At 41.2% G+C, this 18,551-nt stretch overlaps 2 protein-coding genes across 2 annotated transcripts; one reads left to right on the top strand and one right to left on the bottom strand.

Annotated features, from left to right (window-relative positions):
* Positions 1-4,608: 4,608 nt before the first annotated feature.
* LOC133921921 (uncharacterized) lies at positions 4,609-11,181 on the top strand. The gene is made up of 6 exons (XM_062367022.1): positions 4,609-5,148; positions 5,230-5,518; positions 6,884-7,719; positions 7,807-7,893; positions 9,469-10,422; positions 10,598-11,181. The coding sequence occupies exons 2-6, from the start codon at positions 5,401-5,403 to the stop codon at positions 10,682-10,684; spliced, it is 2,082 nt and encodes a 693-aa protein (XP_062223006.1). The 5' UTR covers positions 4,609-5,148; positions 5,230-5,400; the 3' UTR covers positions 10,685-11,181.
* Positions 11,182-11,502: 321 nt separating this feature from the next.
* LOC133921922 (beta-1,3-galactosyltransferase 7-like) lies at positions 11,503-16,965 on the bottom strand. Its single transcript, XM_062367024.1, has 11 exons — positions 16,572-16,965; positions 15,010-15,109; positions 14,863-14,921; positions 14,556-14,758; positions 13,762-13,825; positions 12,983-13,055; positions 12,768-12,888; positions 12,591-12,678; positions 12,374-12,499; positions 12,181-12,290; positions 11,503-12,100 (listed from the first exon to the last, which is right to left on the bottom strand). Exons 1-11 carry the CDS (start codon positions 16,673-16,675, stop codon positions 11,952-11,954), a joined length of 1,197 nt encoding a protein of 398 aa, XP_062223008.1. The 5' UTR covers positions 16,676-16,965; the 3' UTR covers positions 11,503-11,951.
* Between the last annotated feature and the right edge of the window lie 1,586 nt (positions 16,966-18,551).

Genomic DNA, 18,551 nt, shown 5'->3' with positions numbered 1-18,551 from the left:
TGTGAGAAGAAACCAAAACATGGACTTTTCGGAGTAGGGACATGTAATGTGAAAGCATAAGGTCAAAATTAATACAATGATTATATCATAAAATCTACTGCCAAGTACGGTATCATTGAACTATATATTTATAGCGGACATGAAAGTTTTGTGTCAGCCAAAATCATAAATATTCTAACATGCTTTGCATTGAAGCGATCAAGTGCAGACATGTACACATCAAATAATCTGGATACAGGAAAAAATTATGAAACTTCAACTTACTTGCTGCCCTTCTTAGATAGGTTTGTCCAACTATGCTTATTCGCCATACCATCTATAGCTAAATGTGTGTCATGCATGTCCTTAACCGTTTGATTGAACCATTGCGTGGCAATTTCCAGTTGACGGGTGACCTAGAAAAAAAAAATCCAATGGCAAGCAGGCCAGGAAAGGCAGTCAATATCCAGCATATAGCGCCCATCTAGAATTAGCTATAGGTGAATGAGAACAAGAGCACTCCACAAAAGCTTTTTATGAAAATAGTATTTGACTGACATAGACATATTAGCAGCTGTTCTGTTCAGTGTTCACTGACTGCAACATTTGCTAGTAGGATATTCACTTGGAAGAAATCACTGATAAGTGCAGTAAAGCTAGATATAGATGACATACGGTGATGAATAGGAATTATACTTTATCACGAAGAGTATGATGTCTTGCATATCTTACCATGAGCAATCCATGGAAAAAGGCTGTCTGCACAGGTACAACCATCACAATCGCATTGAGAAGACATAGTTGGGGAAGACCAGCCACTCCATGTCAGTGCAGGGTTCTAGCCAGCCGCCACCTCGGCCACGGGCAGCAGAGCGAGCACCATGTTTTCGCCTCGAACGACTGCAATGGGGTCAAGCAATACCCGGGTGGCGACGGAGGTGGCCGGAGAGGGTGAGGGGGATGCGGACACACGGTGGGTGGTCCTTCGCCCACCACCGGCTGCAATCGCGGGTTGTGCGATTCGGCCTCGGCTTGTGGCCGACACCCCCTCCAAACAGAGCAGCATGGAGGACGACGTGGAGACGTCAGTGGCCGATGCAACCCGTGCAATCTGCTGCCGCAATGGCTACCGACGACAGCTCTTCGACCCAACGCCCGTCGTTGGAATGCCGAGAGGGATCATGCCTCACCACCATCCTCTCCCTCACGCAAGGACCTCTTGCTTACCATCTTCCTACGCCTCCTCGCACTTAGGGAGCAAGGAGGACGGTAGTTGGCGATGCAGCGGAGGTGACGGCGGGCGCTAGCACGTGAGCGAGCGTCCAAATCAACATAAGAACCGTCCAGCGGTTTCAATGAGCGTAGGGATTGGGAGAGAATGTTTAACTATAGATCATTTGATCGTATATAATGTATATATTTTATAAGAGTATAGATAAAAGCTCCCTCAATTCAATCCAAAATTGCTCAACTTATTTTAAAATTAGAGAAACTTTGAGCTATCAATTCGAGAAACTTCTAGCTAGATGAAATATTTTCTTTTCTATGTATGAGTGTTCCCCGGATAAAAGTCTAAGATGTTATCTTAAAAATGGGAAAACTGCAAAACCCCCCCCAAAAGTCACTTGGATTTTGACTTTCCCCCCCAAAAGTTATTTTGTTGCAAAAAACCCCCTAAAAGTTTGACTTTGTTGAAAAAAACCCCCTAAAAATTTAAAAAACTAAAAAAATCATTCAAAAATTCTAAAAAAAACTAAACACAATTCTAAGACCTTCTGTGAAATTTGTTTTCAAAAATAATATCCTTTGCATCATATTTCATGGAGAGGAAGTTTGGAAAAAAAGATAAATGTGCAACTCATTTATTAACTCATGTTATTTTAACTTTTTCATGTCTACCATTATTTTTCCTACACAAATAATTATTTAAGTAAACTAATAAAAGTGGTTTCACTAATTTTGGGGGTGTTATGGATTCGTTATGAATTAATCTATCTGTAACACATTTACTCAATCCTGCATGTTACAATAACTAATTCAAGATTTCATGTATTTTTACAAGATAGAGGATCATGTAAGAAGACTAAAAAATTTTGTTTCATGATTTTTGGATTAGTAAATAATTAACTATGCATTTAACTCGAATTAATAAATGAGTTGCAAGTTTTTCTTTTTTTTCAAACTTACTCTCCATGAAATGTGATGCAAAGGATATTATTTTTAAAAAAAAATTTCACAAAAGGTCTTATAATTGTCTCTAGTTTTTTTTTAGAATTTTTTGTGATTTTTTTAAATTTTTTTTGAATTTTTGGGGGTGTTTTTGCAACAAAATCAAACATTTGGGGGGTTTTTTTTGCAACAAAACAACTTTTGGGGGGGAAAGTCAAAATCCAAGTGACTTTTGGGGGGGTTTTTGCATTTATCCCCTTAAAAATAGAAAATTATATTTTTCTTGAAAAGAGGGCAGAGTGCTGCCGGTCATTTAATAAGAAGAGGTTACAAACATATGAAACCTTAACCAAGGAAAGAGTTCAATTCAATATAAAATTGAATTCAAATTAGACTTATCCAATAGGAGCAATCGCAAACTTGCCACTGCTTTGAAACATTATTACAAATTTGTTACTGAAAATTACAAAAATGTTACCAGAACCGTGAGTGCCATTTTAAAAAAGAATAAAAAAAACCAGTGTCAAATTTTCAAATGCTGGTTTGAGAGAATTTCTACTTGACACATGGATTTTCAACTCGATTTGGGAGAGTTTTAGGTTGACACTAGGGAATTCGAACTCGAGTCTCAAACTATTTCAACTCGATCTCAGAGAGTTTCACCTTGTATAACCTCAGTTTAAGAATTTAAAACTAGGATTAACGCAAAACACAACCTCTAGCAACCAGCTCGACATCTGGCGATAGATTTGGCCACCAACCACTATGCTCGCTAAAGCTGAAGCTTAGGGTGCACCTTGGCAGGGGCGGAGCCATGTTCTGGCCATCGTGGGCCCAACAAAAAAATTGCAATTAGCACTTAATACCTCGTTGGATATGTGCCCACTTTTGTCACATTTCCTGACTTTGGCACCTACTTCGGCCCAGATAAATTCATTGACCTTTCTGGAATTCACCCCAAGCTCCGGGACCGCGGATTTGTTTTTGTGGGGAAAAATATGGGAGAGAGAGAACGAAGAAGGAAAGCTTGATTGGGGCAAGGTTTAAATTTCACCCTCCATCTACTAACAATAAGTGGGAGTCAACATTTCAATATTTGCTACAGATTACTCTTTGTATGTTAAGTTTGGATATTTAAAAATTACACAGATTGATTTATCTTGAAAAATAGTTCTAGAAAAACATAACTATATTATTCTATAAACATATTAAAAAAGTAATAAAAGATGTATTTGTAGGACTATATCGATGTTCAAAACTACACTTATTTCTGATTGAAAGAAGTAGCTAAGGGATGGTAAGAAGCATTAGAGCGCCTGCGCTAAAACATACAGAAATGAAAGAGGAAAAACGCTAGGTGTGTTAAAGCAAACTTATTCAAATTGACCAACGTTGTACATCCCATAAAACTCCAAAAAGTATTAATCTGTTATCCTTTACCATTTGACCTGTTTGCCAATGGTTGTCACTTCATGCTCTCTATGCGTTCACGCGGAAAAAAAATCTTTCCCACAGTTCCGTCATTTAAATCCTCCCTGCTATTAGCCCATTTCCAAACGATTAATTTTGGGAACAAGTTATATAACCTAGTCTGCTCACAAGCATTTTGGTAATATTTGGCGCTTCAGTTTAGGAGAAAGGCGTTTGCAAAACGAAGGGAATAGTAATCCTTAATGGGACCTTTGAAGCAAAGGATTTTGGCAACATTTTTCACATAAGGTAAAACTTCAACTCATTGTTACAAACTTCCCTTCGGTCTCATTTAGACCTGAAATCTAACTTTAGAATTTAACATATACCGATGAAGAAACATTTTTTCGATTGATGAAGCATACGGATTACGAAATATCTTATGGTTCAAATGCTAGTATTTTAGGAAACACTGTTTTTCATCTCACATACAGGTGTAGAGGCAGGGGCGATGCTAGAGGAGAAGAAAAAAAAAAGACTTTGATGCATCACTTCATAACATACATAATTGTTAAACAATTTTCTATTAAATATGAACTAGTGACAAGTATTAATTCTTTTGGAGCTTGGTGCACGCGCGTCAAGAAGCTCATTTTGGTATCACCGATGTATAGAGATCGAAAGTTATATTTCTCTACTACTTAAAAAATATGTAGAGATTTTTATATCAGACATGATGTTCTAGCTCTAATCCTGCAGACTACCTAAACTTCACAGAAATTAACCACATCATACCACTCAATCTCCACTACTTCGCTTGTATATATTTCGCACATTTCGCCTCTGGTTCATGTGCTTACCTGCCTAGCGCGTTGCTCATGGCTGACACTCGCACGTAGGCCGATCCAATGACTAAGTATATTGTAAAAAGAATATAGATGGAATATTGCGTGATATTTTCTAAAATATCATATAGAAAAATATAAAATTATATAGGGTAAATTCAGCTACTCTGCGTGAAGGGAAAAAACGAAGGAGTTGCATCCGTTTCTAGAAGAGAGACCAATGGCGAGTCGTGACGTGACCCATCCAACCTGCGCTGCTGCTGCTGCCAAATCCTATAAAACCCCCAGAATATATCCGCAATCCTTTCTTCGCGAATTGTTTTTTTGTTCGCTTGCCCCTGCCCCCCTCCGCAGCCGCCGGAATTCGCCGGGGGCAACGCAAGCAACTCGCGGAAGAGAGGAACCGCCAATCCGACCACGATCAATCTCGCCGCCGCCGCCGCCGCCGCCGTCTTCATCCTGCAGCCTGATTTTTTTCCTGGATTGCTTCGGGGTGTTAATCCGGGCGGAGGCGCACGCCGTCGCAGAGGCCTAATCTAAGACCTAGGCCTCTGGAAGACGAGGGGTTTAATCCTAGCGGAGGGTTTCTTCTACCGCGCCGCCGCCGCCGCAATTTGCTGCGCCTCAGCATCGGCGGCCTCGCCGGCTGCCGGCGACCGGCGGGACGCGGCGAGCCGGGCCTCATTCCGCCGGTGCCTCTCTCGTCGGGAGGAGGCGCGGTGCCCCCCTTCCCCGCCCTCTTCTGGTATTGGACTGGATTTGTTTGCTTCGTGGTGCCCTGCTAATGCAATCTAGTAGTCTAATCTAGTCTACTCCTTCTGCGCAGGGTTCGATTAGGTTCGTCTTCTCCAGCGCGCAGGAGCAATCTACCCGAGCCGTGGGCAGGTGCAGTTTTTCTTTTCACCATCAACTTTGAGGGTTCAACTGAACCCCCATGCTCTACGTCAGGTCTGCCCCTGGCCCGGCCTCGCAACCGTGGCCGGTGGGTGGACGGTGAATGGTGCCTTCAGCCATGGAGCAGGACAGTCACTCTTTGAAGCCACAATGGCTGATGCCGGGCGTGGTCAGGGCAGCTGGTGCCGCGAACCTCTGGGCTTCACCCTCGCCCCGTGCAGGTGAACTTGCTGCCCTTGCCGATTTTGCACGTGTTTTAATTCGGTATGCTTTGGCGCTGTGCTATATAGATGTAATGTAAGTATGTAACGCCTTACTGGGATTGCTAGGTTTGAGATTGTATAGGGTGATCGGTCTAACAGTTGTCAAGGTGACGCCTTTTGATTCGTGCTTGTGCTTCACCACGCATTAGTCCTGGTAAGCGGGATGCTTCTAGCGGAAAATTGCCTCATATGAGATTAGGGTAATGTTGATAATCACAAGAGCAGTGCCCTATAAACTTGCTACTGTGATTGTGCAATTTAAGGGTGTTTTCTAGATGTAATGCTCTAGATGATGGGAATGTAGATTTTGCTGTACTGGGATGTGGTTTCTTGGATGGACCAGATGGTTCAGAACTATGGTAATCATTCAGGAATTCGTGCGTTTCTTTCTGGAGCTGGTTCAAAGGAAGCGCTAAACAAAGATATTGTGATTTACATGGTCTTGTAGTGTAAATTGGTTGCTCCAATGGTAAGACAAAATTAATATATATGCCTTAGTGCTCGGAATGGACACAATTGATAAATGTTGCGACATTTTTGGGAAAACAAATCATATTTGTACCTTTTGGTAAAAAGAAGAAACTTCTAGGCTTTTAGCTAATGCGCATAAAACAGACGAGGAGTTAATGCCTCAGTGTATGGCATATATTTGCACCTATCTACTGTTACACGTGTCTCTCTTGTAGGAGTACTAGTACCAATCAGCATTTGACAGTTTTTTGGGGGAAAAATATACAACAGCAACAAAGCCTTTTAGTCATATTTTGAGGGTAAAATATGACTAGACAAAAAGGTTAAATAACATGCATTTGCAAACCAAAGCCTTGTAACTAGAATGACATTAAAATTGGACAAAAAATTACGTTGTACTGAGAACTAGTTCTTTTGGGTTGTAAGGCAAGAACGCACTGTATTGGCTGGTTAACTAATGCAATTGCTTAGGCCATGTTTATAAATAAATGACATTCTTGCACTGTGATTGCTGCCTGCGTACTATGTTGATATGTACATAGTATCAGTGTAGTGATTGCTCATTCAGTTCTTGCGCAGGCGTGACCTTGTAGTTTGTCGCGACCTTGTACTTTGTCATTTTCTGGGCTCCCTCTTTTTAGTGAAGTTATCTATTTGTTACCTTAGTACTTTTGAGTAATTCTTACTGATGTGCAAACTATTTGTGAATCGAAGTGCCATTATGAGGAATGGTTCCGAATTGGAGTAAGCGATTGTAGTATCATACATCTCAATCAACTATAAGCATCATTTTGTTCTGTGTTGCAAAGCTGTCATTTATTCTAATGATAAGTATTTTCTTGGATGGTTTAGATTATCAAGGTAATGGTAGTTCATCAAGAAACCATTCATCTGGTAATGACCGTGGCCATAGTTTCCGGCAGTCTTCATCACAGAGGAGTTCAAGCTCCAATGGATCTCGACGGCCTGACTGGGATGGAATGGGGAAGCCAAAGGGCTATGCCAATTTCGGTAGGAACAGGGAAAGAGACCGGGAGAAGGGCTTTGGTTCCCGTGATAGGGAGGGTAAGTCAGTTGCTGCAGATCGTGATGGTTTCGAGTCATTTAGCACATGCAGATCTGAGAGGGATAGGTTTAATCGTGCCCGCTCGAAGGCAAACACATGGAATAAAGGAGTAGTTAGCCTGAATAATGGTACTACCTCTAGAAGCAATGCTGGTGTTAGTTCCTCTAGAAGCAATGGTGTTGTTAGTATCTCTGAAAGCAACACTATTGTTAGTACCTCTGTTATTAGTTCCTCCGCTAGCAATGCTTCTGTCAGTACCTCCGCTAGCAATGTTGTTGTTAGTACCTCTAGAAGCAACATTGTTGGCATAGCCTTTGAGCGAGAATTTCCACAGCTCAGTTTGGAGGACAAGAATGGAAGGCAAGGGATAAGCGAAGTCCCATCTCCTGGTATCAGCACTCCAATTCAGAATGTACCTCTGATAAATGCATCTGATGGCTGGAACTCTGTGCTAGCAGATATTCCTTTGTTATTAAATGATACAAAGAAAAACCCAGCTGTGTATTCTGTACTACAAACCGCTCCTAGTAAACAGACTGAAGCAGTGCCACACAGTGGGACTGCATTAAGCATGGCAGAGACAGTGATGCAAGCTCCTCTGAAAATATCCATTGGACCTCAGGTAGGAGCCACTCTATGATCCTTATAATATGCTTCTTGTTAGATCTTGGCCATTAAAATTTTTGCTCTCATACCCTTTTCATTACAGCCATCAATTGAGGCTCAGAAGATTGAAGAAAGAACCTTGAGGCAGTATACTCTAAGACCTCTAACACCTCCCGCAAGCAAATCTTCTGTAAGTTCCTAATCTAACGCCTTTAGTCCTGAAGATTTTTTTCAGTTATAGTATGTATATACACCTTCCATTATTTTTAGGATATCTGGATAGGAGAGCGTGGAAGTTAGCAATCCACGTGGCAGAACCATGACTTATGCCATCGGTCTCCTTTTACCATTATTACTATATTTACTATTACCAGTACCTTTTTATTTTATTTTTCTCATCATCTTTTTTGTTGGATCTTGTGGGTTTCATCTCTAGTCTACTCCAACTTGCTTGGGACTTAAAGGCTTTGTTATTGTTGTTGTTGTACTCTTTGGCCTTGGGGCAAGAGCATAATCACTTACGCATTTGTTAGGACCTGTACCAATAAATGCTTTAGCAACATATGAATTTGTGAAGAATTCTTATCCTTGGTCATTTTCGATTTTGCACCATAGTTCTTGCATATACAGCACTGTTCATAATCTGAGTGGCTGATTTGCTTCAGCAAATAGTTAAAATAGTATGACATATGCCAATTGCATATTAGACAGTTCATCTGCCTCTTGACATACACAAAACGTAACGTTCCATTTGTTCCTCTATTAGAACCACATATTTGGCTGTTATCTGAACATTACATGATGTTATAAATAATGCCTCTAGGAGACACCTTATCCTTATACTGTAGCTAGCTTTGCAGATATGCAGTTTAGTGATCTAACTATATTTTTGAAGTAGAATATGGCTGTGCTACATTAACATTTGCTACTTCAGTATTGTGTATGTTATAAATGCATTATAGCCAGTCAAACTAAACCCTATATATACTTATATATTAGGGTGACTAATCAACAATAGCTCAACCATTTTAGCTGTGAGGTTTTTTGGTCTAGCTTATCAGGGCACACATGTAATGAAGGGAAGTACATGACTTGATGATGTTCAAGTATCTGTTTCTCATAATCTCATGTCAATTACTTGGTGAACCAGTCATGAATCTATTAATCTAAGTTTTTTTTTTCTGGGAAAAGGCTTAGGTTCAGTGTTTTGAATTGAATTCTGCAGTGCATTATGTGAATAGTGTAACATTTAAATTCATGTTCTGAAATGAGTCATACAAGAAAACAATCTGTGTTTACCCATGCATCTTGGTGTCTTAGCATTCTCTTATCTATTTTTGAAGAATGCTTTTCTCCATATTGCAAACAAAAAAGGTTGAATGGCGGATAAGAACTGTATAAACTTACATGTGCTACATACTGATTCTGCACTTACAGTTTCACTATGTCAAGCAATGACCAATGAGTATTATATATCTATACGTATGCGCCAAAAGTGCTTCAGTCTTATACCTGTCGGAAACTGCCTTGTTTATTGGTTAAGTTGCTCAATATCTCAATCGGCTTTTTCAGTGCGATGTCGTGTGTTCATATATGCACCTTTTTGAAGAATAAAATTTTAAAAATTTCTCCCTTATTTCTGTCCAGATTCTACATGAACTTGGAACTCTTAAGCTCACTATGTTTTTGCTTCATCTTTAAGTGATGTTCTTTAGTACTGGGTATACTTTCTGTGCTTAACTAATCGATTTCATTCATTATCCAGGTGCTGAGTTATTCAAAAACAAAAGGTGCAAGGATTGGAGATCCTAGTGGTCCTAGTAAGATCACACAACAATTGAAAATACAGTCTGCAAATGGTTCTATTCGAGCTCCAGTTAAACCCAATATTTCAAAGTTTTCTCAGTCCGGAAGCTTTCAAGTCCTGAGTCGAGAGCAAAATGGTACTGCACACACCTCCAAAGACTATCCTGGCAATCCTGTCAGTCCTCCAGCTCCTTTGGTTTCTGTGGAACCACAGAAAAAGACTCCTGCCAGCCAAAAGTTTAAGATTGCCACCCATGAGCTTCCTCTTCCTCTGCAAGGTCCATGTGGTGATAGAAAATCAAATGCAAGAGACAAGCAGAGATTCTTTGAGATGTTGCGGGCCAAGTCTTCAAATGGTTCAAGCACCGCCTTTGAGTCAGGATGTCAACCATCTCCATCCAGCTTAGTTGGTGCAAAACAGGATTCTTCTCTTAACTTTGGAAATGATTTCTCCTTGTTCCACTCTGGAATGAAATGTATGGGGAATGGGAAGTGTTTCTGTGAAGAGGCAAATTCTTCTGAGGGATCTCAGAGACACCTATCTGACAACGATGAAAACATTTCATCCTTGAAACCAGACGTTGCAGATGGGGTGTCTCGGCAGCTTCTAGTTCGAAGGAGAGAAGCTGACTCATCATCTGAACTTGCTGACACAGGTGATGAAGAATTTCAGCTGTCCCTCTCAGAGAGTGCAGAAGGCAGTTCCTCCTCAGCACCTGCAGATTCAGATGACGGGTGCAATATATCCCAGTCTGGCAATGAGGAAGCTAGTTCATCATCAGAGGCTACAGAACCAGAAGATGATAAGTATCCAGCTGATCCTCCTCCAGAAGATAAGCCTTTCCTGAGATTGCTTGGCTGGAGAGAAGATGAAGTAGTACAACCTTTGGGTTTGGAAGAGATTGCGGACTTTGTAAGCCTTTCCTTGCATCATTAATGTCTCAGTGCTCAAGTATCTTTGCTTTTCAGTGACTACTGGTTCAGTTTGTCCATTTCACCAAATAGGAAGCAGATGTTTGAGCTTCACAGCAAATCATTTAAAAATATTTGCCTGCATTTTTTGTGACACCAATTCCATTTTTCTGCAGGTAAAAGGCTGTGAGGAGCTCAAGAAGAAGCTTCGGTCTATGGAATCCAATGATAACATCAAGATCATTCTTGATATTTTGAACTGAGCTAAATGAGAAGCTGCAGAAGCATAAGAATACAGGGGCAAAATGCACGGGGAGCTATAAAATTCTTCAGAAAGCAGGTACTAGAGATTACGAGAGACCACAGTAGTTTGCGAAATGCAATGCCTAATCAGGTCTTCAAGTGACGCTGGTTATGTTACAATGCTGAGAACTGAACCGATAGCAATCATTTTTGGCATGAATTTTGCCTATTAGCAGCAAGGCGATTTTTTCCCCTATTGCCGCTTGTCCAGCAATTAGGTGGGGGTGGTTGACAGGTAGCTCTGACATTTTTTCGCACGCTGAAAAGATGAGTTTAGGGAAAAACCCTCTTTTCCCTAGGAATATCTCATGTAAGTCCGGTCCTGGTAGTCGCATGACCGTGCTGCCCTTTTAAAGAATAGGCTTCTCACAGGCAACTTTTGCTTTTGGAAAACGATAAGATGGGTTTTGACATGGAAAGGTGAATATGATTATATTGGTCTCAGCAGTTTTTTTAACTCCCAAGCTATTTGTTTCAGTATTTTATTTTCATATCACGCTGATTTGTGATTCTTTTGCCTTCTATTCAATTCTTTCTGAGGCTATTAAGTGGGATCACTTTTTTTAAAGACCAAAATTGTGCCTATGGCTGCCTGCATATGGTCTGATTCCCACGCGACTCACCGCTTTACATTTCTGTTTATCAAACAAGGCCTGAATTACCTGGTGTTTTTCAAGGGCAATTCTGGTTTCCAAAACACCGGAATATAATGACTTGATAAAACCCTGTCTGCTCCTAGGAAGAAAATTTGCTGACTGCATCCGTCTAAAAATTCACGTGTCAGTGCAGGATACATTCTTTGCATGAATTGAGCAAAAAGGAACACGTGAAAAGAATGTCAAAATTTGCATGAAACAATGTTCTCTACACTACCTGATCTCTACTTTCATACGCACGAGCAGAGACGCTCTCCCCTACATGAAAGATCAGGAACATCAGTTGCAGCCGCTACTTTGGTCTCCTAAGTTCTAACACCACCAAAGTCACCAGCGGTGACAGACAAAAGTATGTCCATCCATCAAAATATCTCAACAAGCATCTGTAAGCTACATCTGTCACCAGATTGCCCAGCAAAGCTATATGTGTCCATTAGCTGCGTCCCGTTTTCTGCAATTCCAGATTAATTCGATGGGGCATGATCCAGAGTCTTGTCGAGGTTTACTTGAGCAGTTGCCTGTGTAGATGTCCACCGCATGCTACATATTTACGGGCGGCGGAGGGTATTCGCTAGATAAGAGCACTCCAGACAGCTGAATCCCCTTCACCGCATCGAGCATGTACATCCGCGATCCTCTCGACAGACTTGCATATGCCGCTGCAGCTCCAATCGAATGACGCTACACAGACATTGCCAGCTTGTCCTTTCCACTCACAATCTGTGGAGTTGCTATTAACAATCAGGACAAAGTAGAAGACAAGCGTGTAAGGAGGCATTGTTCAATATGATGAAACAGACCTGGTGGAGTTCCGCAGCACATGTTCCTTTCATCAATATGATTAACTTCCAAACCAATGAACCATGATCCAAGCGATACATCTTCGTTTGCATATTTGTGCAAGATAGGCCTGATAAAGATCATTTACGCTGTTAGTTTTCATTTGAATGGCCAGACGCCCTTTTGTATGGCATGAACATAAACAAAACATACTGGTTGATTGAAATATAAGTCGCAAGATCTTTCGAAATGGCATATATCTGCCCCGTTGCATGACGGAAGTATTTATTCCCTTCCTCCCCAAATTTCCAGGACTCAGGTTCATGGTACTTCACATTCCTATATGAATGGAGCAAGTTCAAGCAGGCATCTATTAGTACCTCAAGCTAGCATGTGTATTCAAATTCTAAGACAGTGTAGTTATCATTACTTGTCCGCGAGAACAGGGCCTGACTTCATGCAGCCAATATAAGTTCTTGGTTCTGATTTATGCCGAGCAAGGGTAGTGGCAAGCATTCCTGTTTTTTGTCATATGCATACACCAATAAGCAGAACTGAATCATAAATTTCAAGAAGAGGTTACAATGTCTATGGAAAAGATAAGTACCTAAGTTCACATGCACATCATCATCGACCTTGACATAGAAGTCAGCATCCCAGATGCTGACAGCTGTTGAGAAGAAAATTTTTGTCTTGGCTGAGAGTTCATGATATCCCTCAACATGGTCCTGCATGATTAAATACCAAATGTAGTAAAATGGTTAGGGCTAGTGCCGGAAAAGTATAGATGGATGTCACAAGTGTATTGAAGAACATACTCACCAGTCTAAGAAAGTCATGATGCTGAGCGTCCTCTGAATCTATAGCTTTGTCCAGTATGCTATTGGATGTAGCACTGTGCAACAACCAAAAAAGTTGGCTTTCGTATCCAAATTTTACAAGGTACTATCAAGTTCTAAAGCAGAAAAAGATGAACGCATGTAACGGTACAAAAATATTTTCTGTGGGGATCTATTGAAGAGGTGGTGAAGTGAATGAGGCTGTATTATTTTAATCAGCCATCGCACAACAGGTCCTCTGCAGACTAGAATGGAGAATTGGAGACTTTTTTGTCATAACTGGGGAAACATGAGGAGACATTTGTTGGCTTAAAACAGTAACACGGGAACGAATTGTTAACCAGATTACAGTGGAAGTTACTGGACTCAGGGATTTGAGGTGCTCCACAGATTAGTAGTGCTAAGATCAGCTCTTAGCAAGCCTTGTAATTCTTCTGAGAGCACAAGGCTATATATGGCTATGATGTCTACCGCATCTAAGTGCAAAAAGTTGATGACAATTATAGTTTCAAGAAGTACATATATTTGAATGGCTGTAGTAATATTGTTACACTGCTCAGCGTATCAGCATGGCTGAATCATGTGTCTGAATCACAATGAGTTGTACTGTTGTAGACTGGTGGTAAAGAAGTATCAGGGTCATTCTACCATGAAACATGAAATATGTCCAGTTGATAAAATTACAAGCGCATGCGAAGAGAAAATACAATGCCCAGTGATGAAATTAAAAATGCACTAGGAGTACAAGAACCATTTGTTTACCTGTGCCCAATAGTGAACCGGATAACTATTCCCTTCTGTTCTTCTAATTGTTGTAGCTTTTCACCTAATAGCAAGAAGAGAAATTTAATAAAAAATTGTTGACTGTGATAACCTTAGGAATTTAACAAATCTACACTAGGATGATACTTAAATGAGCAGCTACAGACGAACACGAGCATAACTATCTCCAACCATATTCCCTTCATTTCGTTCCCTTCCCCGTTCCTATTCCTTTCTCCAACAGCTTCCCTTCATGAGAAATCGCGAAGCGAAAGGAGAGAGAATCCCGTCCTGGACGGAATGGACTTGGGAATCCCTTCGTGACGGGAACCGTAAAGGGAAACCGTTGGAGCGCTGAAGGAAACGAAAATCCCTTCACGACGGGATTTTCGTCCCCGAAGGGAAACGGTTGGGCATGGTCCAAAACTATAAACTCCATAAGCTGCCCCCTCTAGCTAATAACTTTGATTTCTCCGTTGACGAACAGCAAAGTAGAAGTCTAAGAATAAGATTGCCATTCTAGTCCAGCTTCAGCTGATTTTCTTGTAAAGATCAAATCTAAGCTAGTCCAAACAGGATCTTACTTAGGCGTACAATATCGAACTGGCGTCGTTTGAATTCGACATGTAGAGATAGAGTAGAAAGCTGAGAGTTCAGTAAAGAGACTCGATGCTAGTTATTCTAGAATGACTTGCTTCATACTGAGAAAAACAGAGGAATTAATCAATTGTCCAAATCTAATAGACATGTCCATGCTATTATTCGTTCAAAGTACTAAAACAACAACTACACACCTCGAGGCATCCATGTCTCCCGGACCGAATCACGGCGCTTGCGGCTGCTGAACGCGGTGTTGACCCCAATGACAACAAATGCCCTTTTCCTTGGTTGGCTAGTTTCCGAGGTTACTTGTGAGCCACTAGAGCGGAGCAGCTCCAGTGTGCTCCGCTTGGCGGCAAGCTCCATCTGCAGCGTTGAGATGGACTTATCCAACAATCTAACACCAGAAAACAAATTCCGAGGAAAAGCCATTTAGGTACAAATAACTCAAGCACAGTTGTATTATTAAATTGAACTCCATATTGCATCAAAGGAGCTCACTGTATGGCTTCATGGGTCCTGGTTACCTCTCCCATTATATCCTTGTCTTCTCCATGCTTCTGCGATCCAAATTTAGATTTGAATGTTTCAACAGGAAAAAAAAACATGCATTGATGGTGCAATCATACAAATTTACTTGGAACCCACCTTCTTTGTGCTGCAATCCTCTGATACTAGTTGCAGCTCTTGATCTTGCCTCCGGCGTTGAGACATGATATGATTACTGGTATCCGGTGCTGTCCAGAACCTGTAAAACCACCCCACAATGGTTTTCTCATGGAAAATTGGAGAAGGCAAAGAAAAACAACCAAGGACACTTCGACATTTAATTTCAAAATTTGGGAGTCAAATAGACCTTTTGGAATCAAGAAACCGTACTAATCCTTGCACTAACATCTGGCTTATGTCAGCGCGTCTACTTCTCAAACTAGCGACCAGGCTCATTAGATTTTAAATTTGGTCTTGACGCCGAGTTCTTAGCTCAAGTTTCCATCCAGATATATTAGGAAAAAGTCTGCAATACCTCTTTTCCACGTGAAGCATAAAAGTTGGCTTTTGAAGATATAAATTTGATCTTGAGTCCAAATCAGTCCTTAGCTCATGTTTCTTGTTTTTTGTGAATACTTAGCTCGTGTTTCTATTCAAATATAATACACCAAACTACCTATCTCCTGGCCTCTGCATCATGGGATGCAAACGGCCGGTAGTTTTAATTTATTACAGTGTTGCAGCACCTTCCAAGTAAGGTACTCATATACAACTTGGTTTTAAATAATTGTTTTATACTTTGGAAGGTTGGGGAATGTGGGGCTACATTAAATTGAACCGCAGTGCCTAAGGACAGTTAGGTACTGTTCCAGACCCAAGCTTTGGTAAATGAAAAATAAATACCTGCTCTATAAGCAAGTAGGAATTCAATGACAAAAAGAAAATGCGGTTCCATTTTCAGAGGCATCCTTAACTCCTTATCAGATATCAAAATTATCATTCACCTCCAAATGCTACCGAACGAACTACAAATCATGCAAATAAAACGAAAACAACAGCGTTCTACCAATGAAGGCGATTGCCGAATTTCCAAGCTCGCTATTAGCTAGGAAAAAGCTCGTACTCGGTTCTTAGATTTTCGCCACGATAATATAACCCGATTCGCGTTTTCCCATAAGATCTCCACGGGGGTTTGATATAAAAAAAAAACAGTCAAGAAAACATGGTAAAAATCCAACCTTACTTCCATTCACAAATCTCGCCGTATTTTTTTTTTGTCAGAAAAAGGAGAGGAATGCAGTAATGAACTTATTTAGGCCACACCTAACCACGCTAGCACGAACAGGCAGAGGAAGACACCTACACCAGTCCACATCAAAACACGATCTCCTGTTCTAACAAAAAAAAAGGGATCTTTCCACCAACCCAGATCGCCATAAGCTCGTAGAAGGAAAGACCAGGAAAGAAATAAGAAAAAGAAGGGAATCCCCATCCAAAACTAATCTCAGGACGCTAGGATTTTCAAACCACTAAGCGCGCCATTGGCTGAAACAAGAACCTTTCCAAACTCCAAATCTCAAACGGGATAAGAGACACCGAAAAATCTATCTCTTCACCGCGCCGAGCCGGCGGCCGCCATTAGCCCCGGGGAAGAAACCCCTCAAAAACACGAAGCGCAAGGCGAGATCCATAGCTTCCTGCAGAGAGAAGGGAAGACCCACCGGTCCGTGAAGAGCATGCCGAGGCCGAAGCTGAATGCGCAGAGCAGCAGCATCCTCCACCTCGCGGAGGACCTCCGGTCCATCGCCCCGCCCTTCCCCTTCATGGCGTATCCTCGCCGAAGCTCCGAATCTTGGTCTCAGATGGGGAAACAAGCCTGGACTCAAGTAGCCAGAGCTCAGCAAAGATTGAAGCTTCCAGTGGAGCTCGGCCAAACGCACATGGAGATTTGGCGCGAGGTGGAGGAGGAGGCAGGCGTCAAAGAAGGCGGCGACCACCGGGGCGGTGAGCCGACCGACCCGGTCTACTGCGAGGAGGGGACGAAGCTGGCGGCCTGAAACTCTGCAATGGAGCGCGTGATGGCCTCTTTGTTGGCTTCCTCCTCTTTCCAACTTTTGAAAGGATTTTCTTTTCTTCTCTTTTTCTTTTTCTTTATAGGTTACAAACTCTATATCTCCTTCTCTTGTCACATATTTTATTTGCTGGCTTTGCGGTTAAGATACGAGAGTTTCTAAAATCCTTTCTTTTTCCTGGTCCATTTATTGGATCTCGACGGGTGTCCTGCCGTGTAAGGTGAGTTGTCAAATAAATTTCGTTTTATGAGAAATAATTTCTTGTCCAAGATGTGGTTGTATTTAATTTTTATCATGAAATCTTGCGAGATCATAGCTACAAAATGGCTTAATAGAACAAGAACAAGTCACCTGGTTGTGTGATGTGACGCTCATGCAGGAGTAGAATCATTAGCCTCAAGCTGGTGCTTAGTTGGATTACTTGGGCCACTGTGTCAAGTTAGGTCCCGTAGATCACTCACGGATGCAATAGGTGAACCAAATTCAGGTCTCCATTTGTCACAATCCACATAAAATAAAACTTCACAAAAACGAAATACATATGTCGTCTAAAATAGATGCATGAAGCCCTGTAGGAAAGATGATACTGAAAATAGAAAAAGAAGGATTTTATTACAGGTTTTGAAAACTGATAAGCAACAGGACAAGCTTCCGAGGTAGTATAAAGTTGTAGAAGAAGACATGAGAGTCAGGACGGTTGAGAAATTTTTGCCAATCAAACGTCACCAAGTGAGGAAAAAAACTGCGCCAGAAAAAGCAGCAACTTGTTTTGGTTAGGCACAAGTTAAGGAAATGATTAGTGCGTGTTAGTTGTTAGGCATGAAGCACCACGGTCCAGCCTCCATCTTAATGTATGTCTGCCACCACGGTTGTGTCAACACGTCATGAGGGCAATGGTTGGTTGGAATCTACTATCGTGTTGTATGACTCGTGAAACTTTATTTCTTCTTCTTATTCTCCAATACTCGAATAGCAATCCAGAAAACTTTTTAGCTGATTTGCGAGCGTAAATGCAATGAGGCTGATGGTCACAACTCTCAAGTTGTAACATTTTTTTCTCTTACTTTGTTAGAGATCACTACGTAACTTTTTCTGATTGACAGATATAAAACTATTACACAACCTATTTGCCACAAATTTGTGGTTTTTACCTGGTTTTGGATGGTGATACATAAATTTGTGTTTACACGAAGATGTAGGTGGATGATGCGGAACTGGATTGGTTGAAAAGAAGAGTATATTGTTGATTATACTTGTTTGGAGTTTGGATAGGCTAAGTAGAATTTCTGTTTGATTGATCGAATCTAAGGTTATATAGATGTGTTTGATTTGTGGGCTCGTTGCATCGCACGGTGTGAAGCAGCGTTATTCGTTGGGCTACGTTCGAGAGCGAAACTCGATTCTTCTATTGCTTAAAACTAGGATAAAAATGTATATTTGTATCTACCAGACTAGAGCATAACAATCTTCTGGGTGAATATAAGCTTACACCGGGCTAAGATGAACTCATCCGGTCAACTAATCGCACGCTAAATGGTTCTCCCTACACTAGCATCCATGACCCATGTGCTGATGTGGCCCTCAATTCCTTTCCAAGATTCTACATGGGCCAGACCAAATCGCGCTGCT

Source organism: Phragmites australis, chromosome 6 (genome assembly GCF_958298935.1).
Source record: "Phragmites australis chromosome 6, lpPhrAust1.1, whole genome shotgun sequence".
Lineage (NCBI taxonomy): Eukaryota > Viridiplantae > Streptophyta > Magnoliopsida > Poales > Poaceae > Phragmites > Phragmites australis.
This window is presented reverse-complemented; position numbering and strand designations above follow the sequence as displayed.